This window comes from Pholcus phalangioides, unplaced genomic scaffold, assembly GCF_987345545.1.
Source record: "Pholcus phalangioides strain wild (caught in Gottingen) unplaced genomic scaffold, Ppha-v1.0 ptg000017l_1, whole genome shotgun sequence".
NCBI lineage: Eukaryota > Metazoa > Arthropoda > Arachnida > Araneae > Pholcidae > Pholcus > Pholcus phalangioides.
Window position 1 is genome coordinate 31,044,836 of NW_028301610.1, and position 12,109 is coordinate 31,056,944.

A 12,109-nucleotide genomic window follows, 5' to 3' on the forward strand; every position below is an offset into this window, starting at 1 on the left:
CTTCGGATTTGACGCCCTTCTAGAGTTCTAGAGCAAACCCAGTGCTACCGAGCTGCCCCTGGTTGAACTAACAGGAAAGAGTGGCGAGTCGGGAGACTGACCAGAGATCGGGGGAGCCAAAGTGCATGGGTTTTCTCGTGTGAGCACATTTTTGTTTCTCCTCGTGTGACAGGCAGGAACTAGACCCAAGTACAGGATCCCTATTTAAAATGGTCAGCACAAATCATAGGTTTTGATTCATTCATTTTTTTTAAATATTTATTCAATATTATTATTATTTTGTTTTGAAATACTGTAATGGTTTAGCGATTCGATTCTGCGTTTATGAAAGCCTTTTATAAAGGAAAATCTTTCCCACACATCAGAAGACACCTTCAATTCCTATAATACTCCCCACAACACAGGAAAATACTTTTGCTCTCGTTAGTAGAAAAACTGGGTGACCGAGGGCGATTCTCTTCTCCGTTATTTCTATTTTTTACAGCACAACAAAGAGAAAGAAAAGAGAAGAGCTCAAGAGAGAGAGAGAGAGTGTGTATTTTTTTTATCTGACCAAAATCGCTATGTACGTATATAGGTGCACTGCCCATCGATTCTTTCTGTGGTGTCCTTATAAGAAATGATTAAAAGAACTAGTGATAAGAACATACAATGCCACCTAGTGTTGTGTAAGGGGAACTAGTGAGTTCCACCTCGGACATCAAGTAGACAAGATGTCTAAATGTTCTGCTCTTACCGCTTTATAAATTCTTCCTATCTATATGTATGTAATCTATCTAAGTCTAACGTAATAATAAATACTCATCAAAATAAATACCCATGTGTTATCCACTCGGCTCACAAAGTGTTAAAGAAACACAACAAGTGGTGACGAGGCCCATCTTAAAAGTTGGATAGAGTATTTACTCGAAGACTGCAAAAGGTAAGAGAAAAAGTTTTTCATACATCTCTGACGATGGAAAATTTAGTTGAAGAGTTAATAAGACAGAATCAAGCTCTAATGGAAGCTCTCAAAGAGCAACGAGGCTCAACGTCAACAAACCAAAAAGTGACGGTTTCGTTTGATAAATACGATGAAGCTTCAGAGACTTTCGATTCGTTTATAGAATGTTTCGAGGCGTTTTTAGACATTCGAAATGTCCCGGAAGAAAAACGTGCTAAAGTCTTAATTTCGAGCATTTCTGCAAAGCTCTACAACTTTTTAAAAAATTTATTGTCTCAGAACAATCCATCGGAGAAAGAATTCGCCATTTTAAAGAATGTTTTGAAGAACCACTTGAATTCTAAAGCATTGATTATACCGAGTAGGCACATGTTTATAAACAGAAAGCAGAACGAAGGTGAAAGCATCAGTTCGTATATAGCCGAATTGCGACATCTCGCAATCGCGTGCGATTATAAACAAGAGATGTTGAACACCATGCTTCGGGATGTTTTCGTTAGTGGGCTCCAAGATAGAGCGATCCTCGATCGTTTATTTGAGGAAGACGACATCGAGCTAGACAAAACAATAAAGATCGCGCTGGCGATGGAGAAAGCTGTTCAGGGGGCGAATGAGATTATCAGGAAGCCGGCAGAACTGAAGGTAGTGAAAGCGGGGAAGAGGAAAACTAAACTGCCCACGCAAAACAGAAACTACTCTGCCACCGCTGTCAAATATCCGCCGTGTATACGATGCACAGGGACAAATCACGATAAAGACTCCTGCAGATTTATTGCTAGCAAATGTCGCTTCTGTAAAAAAATCGGGCATATAGAAAAAGCCTGCTACACGGCAAAGAAGACTCAATCGACACCTAACAAACAGAAACAGATTTCAGTTGAGGAAAACGAAAATGACGTTTCCATGTTTGGGTTAAAGAGGGTATTGAGTGAAAAGCCGAAAAAGCCTCCAATGATGGTTACTGTCAACATAGACAATAAACCAGTGAGTATGGAAGTTGATACGGGTGGAACAGTATCAGTAATAAGCTTACAGAGATTCAGAAAAATCTCGAAGAAAAAAGTTCAACCTACGAATTTAGTATTCCGGACATACAATGGAGAAAAAATTGTCCCAGCGGGATATGTCACTGTGAAAGTGGAGTACTGAAAACAAAAGTTGCACTCGAACTTATATTTGGTGAGGGAAAATTTTGACAAGACTTTTGGCCGTGAATGGCTATACAAAATCAATCTAGACTGGAACTCTCTTAAGGCTGTGAGGACCGCTAATGACATGGATCTCAAAAAACTGTTGGATGATTATAAAGAGATTTTCGACAACAAATTGGGTGAGATAAATAACCATGAAGTGGAACTAAAGCTAAAACCAAATGTTACCCCAGAGTTTCGTAGAGCGAGAACTGTGCCCTTCGCATTAAAAGACCGGGTTGAAAAAGAAATAGACCGGCTTGAAAGAGAAGGCATTATCGAGCGAGTTGAAATTTCAGATTGGGCTACACCAGTTGTTCAAGTGGTGAAAAAAAGCGGGTCCATAAGGTTATGTGCAGATTATTCTGTCACATTAAATCCTAAGCTAGAGGTGCCTCAGCATCCCTTACCAACGTTTGAGGAAATATTCTCATGTTTAAATGGGGGTAAACGATTTTCGAAATTGGATTTCAGTCATGCATATTTGCAAATGAAAGTGCACCCTGACAGTCAACGACTCCTAACCATAAACACTCATAAGGGGTTATACGCCTGTAAAAGATTGATGTACGGCCTAAATGCAGCTCCAGCAATATGGCAGAGGTACATTGATGGGTTATTCCAAGGAATAGATGGTGTAAAAGTTTTTATGGATGACGCCAGAGTGACCGGAACAAATGACGAGTCACATCTCAGGGCTTTGGAAAAAATTTTCAAAAAATGTCAGGAGCATGGGCCGAAGTTAAATTTTAAAAAGAGCACATTTTTTCAAAAAGAAATAAATTTCTTATGTCACAAAATTGATGGAAATAGCCTAAGTGAAACAAATGAGAAAACTGAAGCAATTTTGAAAGTTCCCGCACCGAAAAATGTTCAAGAAATAAAAATTTTTCTGGGCGTGGTAAATTTCTACTGGAAATTTTGTCCAAATCTGGCAACCATTGCCTATCCTCTCAATGAGCTGACAAAAAAAGACGTTCCGTGGCATTGGTCTAAAAGTGTGAAACTGCATTCAAAAAGATCAAAAATGAAATTTGCTCAAAGCGAATCTTGATGCACTATGATCCTACACTACCTCTTACTCTTGCTTCGGATGCTTCTCCAGTAGGAATAGGAACAGGTCTATCACATGTCTTACCAGATGGAACAGAAAGACCAATTGCTTTCGCTTCTCGTACCAGGGGCGTAGCCAGAAATTTCGTTCGGGGGGGGGGGGACCACTTTCATTTCGGGGGGGGGGGGACCAAAGTGACAGAACAATGGATTTGGCCATCTTTTTCCCTTTTTTCGGTATTTTCTCACATTTTGGGGGGGGGACCAGACCCCCAAGTTCCCCCCCCCCCCGGCTACGCCCTTGTCTCGTACGCTGACAAAAACGGAACAGAGATACTCCCAGATTGACAAAGAATCTTTGGCAATTATCTGGGCAGTAAAGAAATTTATGCTTTACTTGAAAGGCAGAAGATTTACTCTCATAACAGATCACAAGCCCTTGGTAATGATATTCAGCTCGAAGAAAGGTCTACCAGTGCTGACGGCTACTCGACTTCTGCATTATGCCTTGATCTTACAAGCATATCAGTTCGATATCATCTATCGTAACACGCAGAACCATGGTAATGCAGATTGTCTTTCCCGATTACCTTTAAGGTCGGAAGACTTAGTTGTCAAGGATGACATAGAACTCTTCCAGTTGAATCAAATGGAAACACTACCAGTGAAAGCTCAACATTTAGCAAAAGAGACACAAAATGATGACGAGTTGGGTCCATTGCTGAGGAAATTGAAATTCGGTGAACCTTTAGGAGGGAAGGAAGCCGAGTACACCTTGCAGGACGGATGCATGGCCAAAGAGTTTTTATTCTGAAGAAATTTAGAAATCAAATTTTTGATGAACTCCATCAAGGCCATCTGGGCATTGTTAAAATGAAAGCAATTGCTCAATCCTACGTCTACTGGAGTGACATAGAAAAAGCTGCTAAAAACTGTCCAGATTGCTCCAGATTCAAGCCCAATCCGGTAAAAGCAAGGGTACACTATTGGGAATACCCGAGTGCTCCGTGGGAGAGAATTCACGTAGATTTCGCAGGTCCCATATTCGAGCATATGTTTTTGACCGTAGTCGATGCTCATTCTAAATGGATGGAAGTATACCCGATGAAATCAACAAACACGTTCAAGACAGTTGAATACCTACGGGACTGTTTCTCTCGATTTGGACTGCCTTTAGTGTTGGTGAGTGACAATGGTCCTCAGTTCATATCACACGAGTTTGAAATATTCATGAGGAATAATGGAATAAAGCACAAAATGTGTGCTCTCTTCAAACCATCAAGCAACGGGCAGGCAGAACGATACGTTCACACCTTAAAACAATTCCTTCGGGTGATGCAAAGATTTCCCGGAAACATCTACCAAAAAGTGAGCACGTTTCTGTTGAATTACAGAAAATCGCTGAATGCGACTACCATGCAAAGCCCAGGAATGTTATTCCTAAAAAGAGAAATCCGAACTAGGATAGACCTAGTTTGCCAAATATCAAGAACAGGATTCAAGACAGAATCAGAAATGAGGTCACAGATTTCTATGACCGAAGTTTCGAGCTAGGAGATCGTGTGGCTTTGCGAGATTACAGATCCGCCAATAACAAGTGGAAGTTCGGAACTGTTCTCAACAAAGATGGAGTTCTACACTACACTGTAGATGTAAATGGACATCTCTTCCGACATCACATCGACCAGATGAGAGCAGCTGGCAATTAAGTTCAGCCAACCTTGGTGGTACCCAGAGTTTCAGGCAAACTTTCATCAATTCCTGTCATTTCAAACTCAGAGGTACAGATTGCTCCAGAAGAACAGACAACTCCGGCAGAGATCAGCAGCGATCTACGAACACCAGCTAAGGCACCAGCGACGTCCAGCAAGCCTACAGCGATGTCCAGTACTTCCTTTACTTTGCGACGTTCTCTACAAACCAGGAAAGCTCCTGTCCGGTTGGATCTTTAAATTAGCGGGGAGGAATGTGGTGTCCTTATCAGAAATGACTAAAAGAACTAAAGTGATAAGAACATACAACGGCACCTAGTGTTGTGTAAGGGGAACTAGTGAGTTCCACCTCAGACATCAAGTAGATAAGATGTCTATATGTTCTTCTCTTTCCACTTTATAAATTCTTCCTATCTATATGTATGTAATCTATCTAAGTCTAACGTAATAATAAATACTCATCAAAATAAATACCCATGTGTTATCCACTCGGCTAACAAAGTATTAAAGAAAACACAACACTTTCCTTTTCGAAAAATACCCGTAATATTATATATACACTCAAACCTCCAATTCTTTTTCTCATCTCGGCCATTTTTTATAGTTATTTCTTTAAATACATATCTTAAAGATATTTTTCTAGCAATGTATATGTAACGTGTTTCGGCGCCCCTTCTCATTTGGCCCCCGGTGCAATTGCACCGGTCGCACTGCCCTAAGACCGCCCCTGAGTGCACGTACAGTTATGAATGATTCACCTTCACTAATATATCCATACAAAAAAAAATTTGGCACAATTTAAAAACTCCTGACCAGAGCGAGGACGGTTTGCTGTAATTTGTCTGCCACTCTGAAACTGGGCACACCACCTTAATGCTTCGTTTGAGGAACACTTCTCCATACATGACTTGCATTTGATGAAAAATTTCTCCTTAATTCATCTTTGCATCAGCCAGCGGTTGAAAATTTTCACATAGATAGCAGAGAGTGGCATCATCCATGGACAAGTCGCTATCTGGTGGCAGTGTGAGCTTTGGCCTTGGTTAGGTCCGACCATCTATGTATGGTCCTGTTCAGTGCACACGAACTCCAAGGAAAGATTGAAATTTGTTGCCTTTGTAGTCTAGTGGTCTGAGGCACTCACTCGGCAAGTGAGAAGACATGGGTTTGATTCCCCACAAGAGAAGATGAATTTTTTTTCCCCTTAATTTATCAGTGTATCAGCCAGCAGTTGAAAACCTTTGCAAACAACTTGATAGGATTTCATTACAAAAGTGGGACATTTTACCAAAAAGCAGGACGAGTGGGAGCCCTGGTTCAACAAAATGAGCCATGCTGGACTGTTTTCTTATATCAGTGGTTCCCAAACTGTGAGTAGCGACCACCTAGGGGAGTTTGGGTTTATAAAATAGAGGGTCTTAATGAAAGAGGGAAAAGCAAGTGAATTTACAACAAAAAAATTTAAGTTTTAAAAACTTTTAAATTTAAAGTTGATTCAAATACAACACCCCAATAGAAACCAGACCTTAAGGGCTCAAGCCACATAAGCCCCCCCCCCCCAAAAGCATAAGTGGATACAGGTTGTTCCCCTAACAAGGTCGGGGGACTATGTCCACCTTTTGCTCTTCTGCCTAAACCAATAATTTTTTTAATGGGGGAAACAGTGGCAATCGTCTTTATTGTCCTCCCCCAGTATCCCCCATGGCTTCAACCAGCTTTGCCAGATCACCTAAGCCCTAAGTAGATCACAAATATTCAATGCAATCCATTCCTGCATATGCCCTTGCGGGTTGTATATACAGATATCTGGCAACCTTAAATCCCTCCGTTAATGTTTTTGTAGTATCAGAGTTTCTTCGCCACCTATGACAGAACTTTCCAAAGCAAGCTCCGTGGGAGCACCCATGCTCGTTGAAACAGTGTCTTGCGAATGCCAAACTACTAAACACACTATTGATCGATATTAATCCATGTGCACAACAGCTGCAATGCATAGCAATAGTGGGTTCATATATAACAGAGCAAAAGACCTGAACGACATTAAATGAAGCGAGGTGTAATTGATCAAACAGTGTCAGTCTAGATTGCAAGCTTTTCACCGTATTCCAATGATTCTCTTTTGTCAGCTGTCTCACTTGAGAACCACTCACATGATTCATCAGCGGCTTCCCAAAAAATTTGACAAATATTTCCACCATATAAAAGACAACCACTTCAAAGCATAAATAGGTGCACAAATCAATATTTTCAGCTTGCCTTAATATGCCTAGGAGCCACGACATACATTTTTAGAAACACTGTGGTACTCCTTTAAATTTGGCCTAAATGTTGTGTCGCAACTCAATTAATGGCAAACAAGTCCCATGTCTGTCTTCTCTTGAACGCTCTCGTTCTGTTGCATGCGTATACTGTATGATTTAGTCGTTTACTATAGCTAGTTGGTAAAGATCAACGTGATTAAAAAAATGGATCATAATTTAAAAAACAATATTTTCTTCCTTTGTGGGGGAAAAACTTTGTGCCCTTTCACCTGGCCCCCACAAGGATGGGGCAAACAGGGCTTCAGCCCTAAGGAGGCCCGGGACAATCACCATTGTTTTTTTTTATGCCATAAATTCACTATAGAGCCCCACCCAGTCAAAACTCTGGACCCATCAACTTGAGGACCCGTCAAACATCCAACAGCCCTGTTCCACGATGTGGGGGAAAGGTCAGAGCTTTGTTTGTTTTATGTTCATGCTGGTGCTGCTATATATATATCTAACTGCTTGTAAAATTTTTTCAAACTGTCCACATTTGCACATCAGAGATGACATTGATGCGCTATAACGCATCAAATACCTGGAATTTCGGAAAAAGACGCATAAAAATTTTGTTCACACATTCCTTTCCTAGTTCTAAGAAGAACAAAAAAGTAGAGAGAAAAACCTCCCCAACCTCTCATTCCCTTTCTTTTTTTTTCTTCTTTTTACAGTGTATCATGATCGCGCGACCTTGAAAAAGTGGTTTTACTATTTTGTACACTGTACTATATTGATATACATGCAGGTTGTTGATGAATAAGATGAGGGATATCTAGTTGCTTCCATGAATGAGGGGCAGTGTAATTGTCAAATTTTGGAGTCTTTATTCTCCTGCGGATTTTCTCCCTTCCGGTTACATACTGGAAATTACGGTACTTCTGCAGCTATTGCGCCATTCAAAGATAGTGTCTATATGGCGTAAATTGGCTTTGTTCTTACAATATCGCGAATGCACATTTTTTTTTAAATTGTAAAGGATTGGAACGCCTGTTCAAATTGTAAAACATTCCGGAGATCGTGGAAAAAAAACTGAATCTATAAAAACTCAACCTTGAATATCCAGTTTTGTCATCTAGCTGCTATGTGGTAGTCACCGTTTCGCATCACGAAAATCATGGGTGTATGCACAAAATTGACTTTTGGAGGGGCACAGGGATCCAATCTTCACAGAAAGTTTGGGTTACTAGCACTCGAAAACAATTTTAAAAATTAACAGATAGTATAAAAGAAATTACTTTATTCTAAAATATTTTAATTCTCTACAAAAATATTTTTAATTTTTTATCTTTGGGAGTGGGGGGGAAGGGAAGAGGTCCCTCATAACCCACCACAAATTTTGCTTTTGGTGAAAATCAGAGTTTGAAACCCGTGATTGCGCAATGGTAATTGGCTAAAAATGTGATTTTCTAAGGTTTTCAAATTTTGAGTTGGCTATTCCTTTGAAAAAACTTCTGGTTGCCACAGAGATCACACAGACCTACAACACAAATATGTATACATTAAACTTCAAATGCACGCATTGCCAGTTTGGAGGATAGATGCAGGGATGTAACCAGGAGGGGGGAGGGACAGGCGTTCTAGTGTCCTGGGCTCTGGACTAGAGGGGGGGCACCAAAAATTCACCCTTTATAACTACTTCTTCTACATTACATGGGTGTGCCAAAATATGTGCTTGCCCTGTTTGAGAAAGTACTTAGTTGGCACCACCTACTGAACACAAAACACAGCAAATGCTGGGCATAGACATAAGCACACTGTTAAGTTTCTCCAACACAAATCTGACATAGTTCCAATATTCAGGTGTGAAATTTGGGGTTGTTGGCAACAGATCAGAGTGGTGGACCATCAGGGTGGGAAAATAAAATCATTTTAACAGGAAAACAAAGTATGAATAGGGGAATCAGAAGATAAGTGTCTGAGAGAATCTAATTTGCTTTAAATTTGATCAGAAGATATTCAAAGTGTTAAGATTTTTTTAACAAAATGTAAAATCAATCAGAAGGAATTTATAGATTGATTTATTAGTAAATATATAAATGTGAGCCTACAACTGTTAATTAAAGTGGATCCTGCTTAAAACGTTTTTCAAAAAACCGTCAAAAAAACATTGTAAACAGGAAAACACTTTAAACGAGAAATCTTAATGAGAATTACTTATTGTTAGGATCACAAAAATAAGTTGTACCTAGTGGAAAAACATTCTAAATGGGAGAAATGTTATAAGCGGGATCAACTGAATATTGGTTTTAGATTTATTACATGTGCGGAATTCCATACATCAAATTCTCAGTGCTAATGAGCTTCTTTGCAAGCTTTTACTACTAGTAGACAATGAAAATAAATGAACATTTGGAGAGAACATGCTTTTAAGAATGTATTATACTTGATGCACAGATGCCTTCTCCTACCCAGAACATGACCCACCGCTCAGTCTCAACAAAGAAATATAAGCAGGTGATCAAAGACCTGGGGCATGCTGGAAGAAAATTCACAGAGATACCAGTGAGTTATAAGGGGGGGGGGGCTAATTTTTTTCAAGATAAATTTTTTTTTGAGAGGGACCCACTTTCACTCAAAAAGGACCCAGGTAATTTAGAGTACAGTGGCATCTCTGCACATACTAAAATCATGATTTTTTTTTACTTCAACTTAGAATTATTCAAAATATTTGAAAAAATTTGAAATTGAACAAGCAATTTTAACATTTAATCTCATAGAAAGCTTAAGGGGAGATTGTGAAGGTTGGAATCATCCAAAAATTTGAACTAACCACGTTCAAATCAACCAAGTTTCACTGTATTTTTAATTCATATTTTTTTCAGTTCATTTTTTACTCTATGCACCGTTTTATTGATAAAATCTGGTGTATAGTAGGTTAAAGTAGTTTGAATGCATTGTTTTTTGAACACCTTCCAGTAATCCAGTTCACTCCTAAACTGATATGAGCCAGATTACTGGAAGTTCACTGTAGAAGTAAAAAACACATAGATATGGAAAAAACGTCATGAATGCGGGGAAAAAATTCTATAGATTGCAAACTGATATTACCATTTTAAGACAAATATAGTGAAACCTCGCTACAACAATAATACTCGATGTAATGATAAATCTCTATAAAACAATATTTTTTCAAATCTTGTTTGGAATTACATATAGTATAATGTTATACACCTACTGATATAACAATATTCTTCACTAAGATAAATCCCTTCATAGCGATATTGTTTAATTGTAGTGCTTACAAAGTCTCTTATGTTTTTATATTTTGCTCAAAATCGTTTTTGAATTCAATGTTAACTTTGTTGCTTGTTTTCGTTCTTATGATAGTGTCTAATAAAATCAGTATTTTCACTATCTGATTACCAAAAAGTGTTGATAAAGTTCTTGATATTGCTTCTTTCTGCGTAAGCCACAAAAGGGCATTGTTGTAAACAACTTTACAGGGGCATCTAACTGAATTTTATTAATCATCTTAATCACTTACAATTTTTAGCAGTGGATAAATACTTGAAACACATTTTCTGGTGGTACTAACAACACTGACTCATAAAAGATGTCAACAAAAACAAAATTTTGGTAGTAAATGATAATATTGCCTCTCAATATAATGATGATAATCCCTCTACAAAAATATTTTTTCTTAGTCTGCAGAGTATCATTGGACTAAGGTTTCACTGTATTAATATTACTTTTTGATAACAATGAATTACTTTTTTGAAATATAAATATGCTACCTTATATATAATTATTAAAATTATAATATCATTGTTAAAAATAATTATGGCAATATTTCCTATAATAATAAACAGCTTTTGTATGAAAAGGTTTCTCCAACCTATGCATCATTTACATAAGCAATATCAATAGAATAAATTTTGAAACCTTTCCAATCATTTGATTTAAGAATGTTGAAACCAAAGTATTAGCAGTAACAAAGTAAATCACTCTTACCTGTTCCAAAAAGAAGATTCATAGCAATCAATGTAGAATAATGATAAATAATGAGCAACTATCCATCCCGAAAAAGCCACAAATTCAGCTGCTTGCATTCGTAGGATTTCTTGGTTGTGAGGATGGGAGGAGTTATAAAAAAGCATGATCCAAAAATCAACATGCATACTGCCTCTAGAAATATTATAGTAGAATAAAATCATTGCTTGGAATGATGTTGCATGAATTGTAAACAAAAATGATACATTAATAAATACCGTTCAAGTACAGTAAAACCTGTAGGAAATTTAACATCAAGAGACTGAAATAATATTCCATTTTAGACAGATTTTCATTTTATAAAGGTACACATCAAAGCACTAATAATCGAACAGAGTATCTTTTAATTCCGTCTCATACAGTGTCCGTCTTAGGCAGTTTTTACTGTATTACAGATGTATCTTACTTCCCAAATATGGAAAATTCTTAGAAAATACTTTAAGGGTGTCCAACACCTTGGGTTTCTAGGCCATACTGGGAAAAAAACTGGCCATACTTAGAATATAAGCAATAGCTGATGAGAATAAAAGCTAAACTCACCAAGTCTAAAGTCAAATAAAATAAGCTGAACTTTATACACCAACATCTTAGAATAAAAACCAATTCAAATCTACCCAAAAAAGTATTGAAAGTATTAGTAAACTAAATCATTAATGCTGGTTTAAATTTTGCTTATTGGAAAGCATGCAACCCTTGGTCTGGACACTTCTGATCTAATCAAAGAAAAACATGTAACAAGACATGTAGAACAGTAAAATAATATTAACAAGTTCTTCATGCAAAAATTGTTTTTGAAAATTTGCTAACGAAGGAAAACAAGAAAACACTCAACTAAAATGCAGTAGTTTATATTTTTCTGTATCTAAATTAATGAAAAATACTTTAAATAACTTTTGAATAATTAGCTAAGTCATTGAA

The 12,109-nt window shown here is 37.8% G+C and overlaps 1 protein-coding gene across 5 annotated transcripts in view; it reads right to left on the bottom strand.

The window, feature by feature from the left end:
- LOC149072895 (tRNA (32-2'-O)-methyltransferase regulator THADA) overlaps positions 1-12,109 on the bottom strand; it is a 240,872-nt gene that overhangs the window by 58,468 nt on the left and 170,295 nt on the right. For all 5 annotated transcript variants that reach the window (XM_089246909.1, XM_089246911.1, XM_089246910.1 and 2 more), the window contains exon 26: positions 11,153-11,326. In XM_089246909.1, coding sequence (XP_089103035.1) covers positions 11,153-11,326 — 174 coding nt within the window. The remainder of the gene's footprint in view (positions 1-11,152; positions 11,327-12,109) is intronic.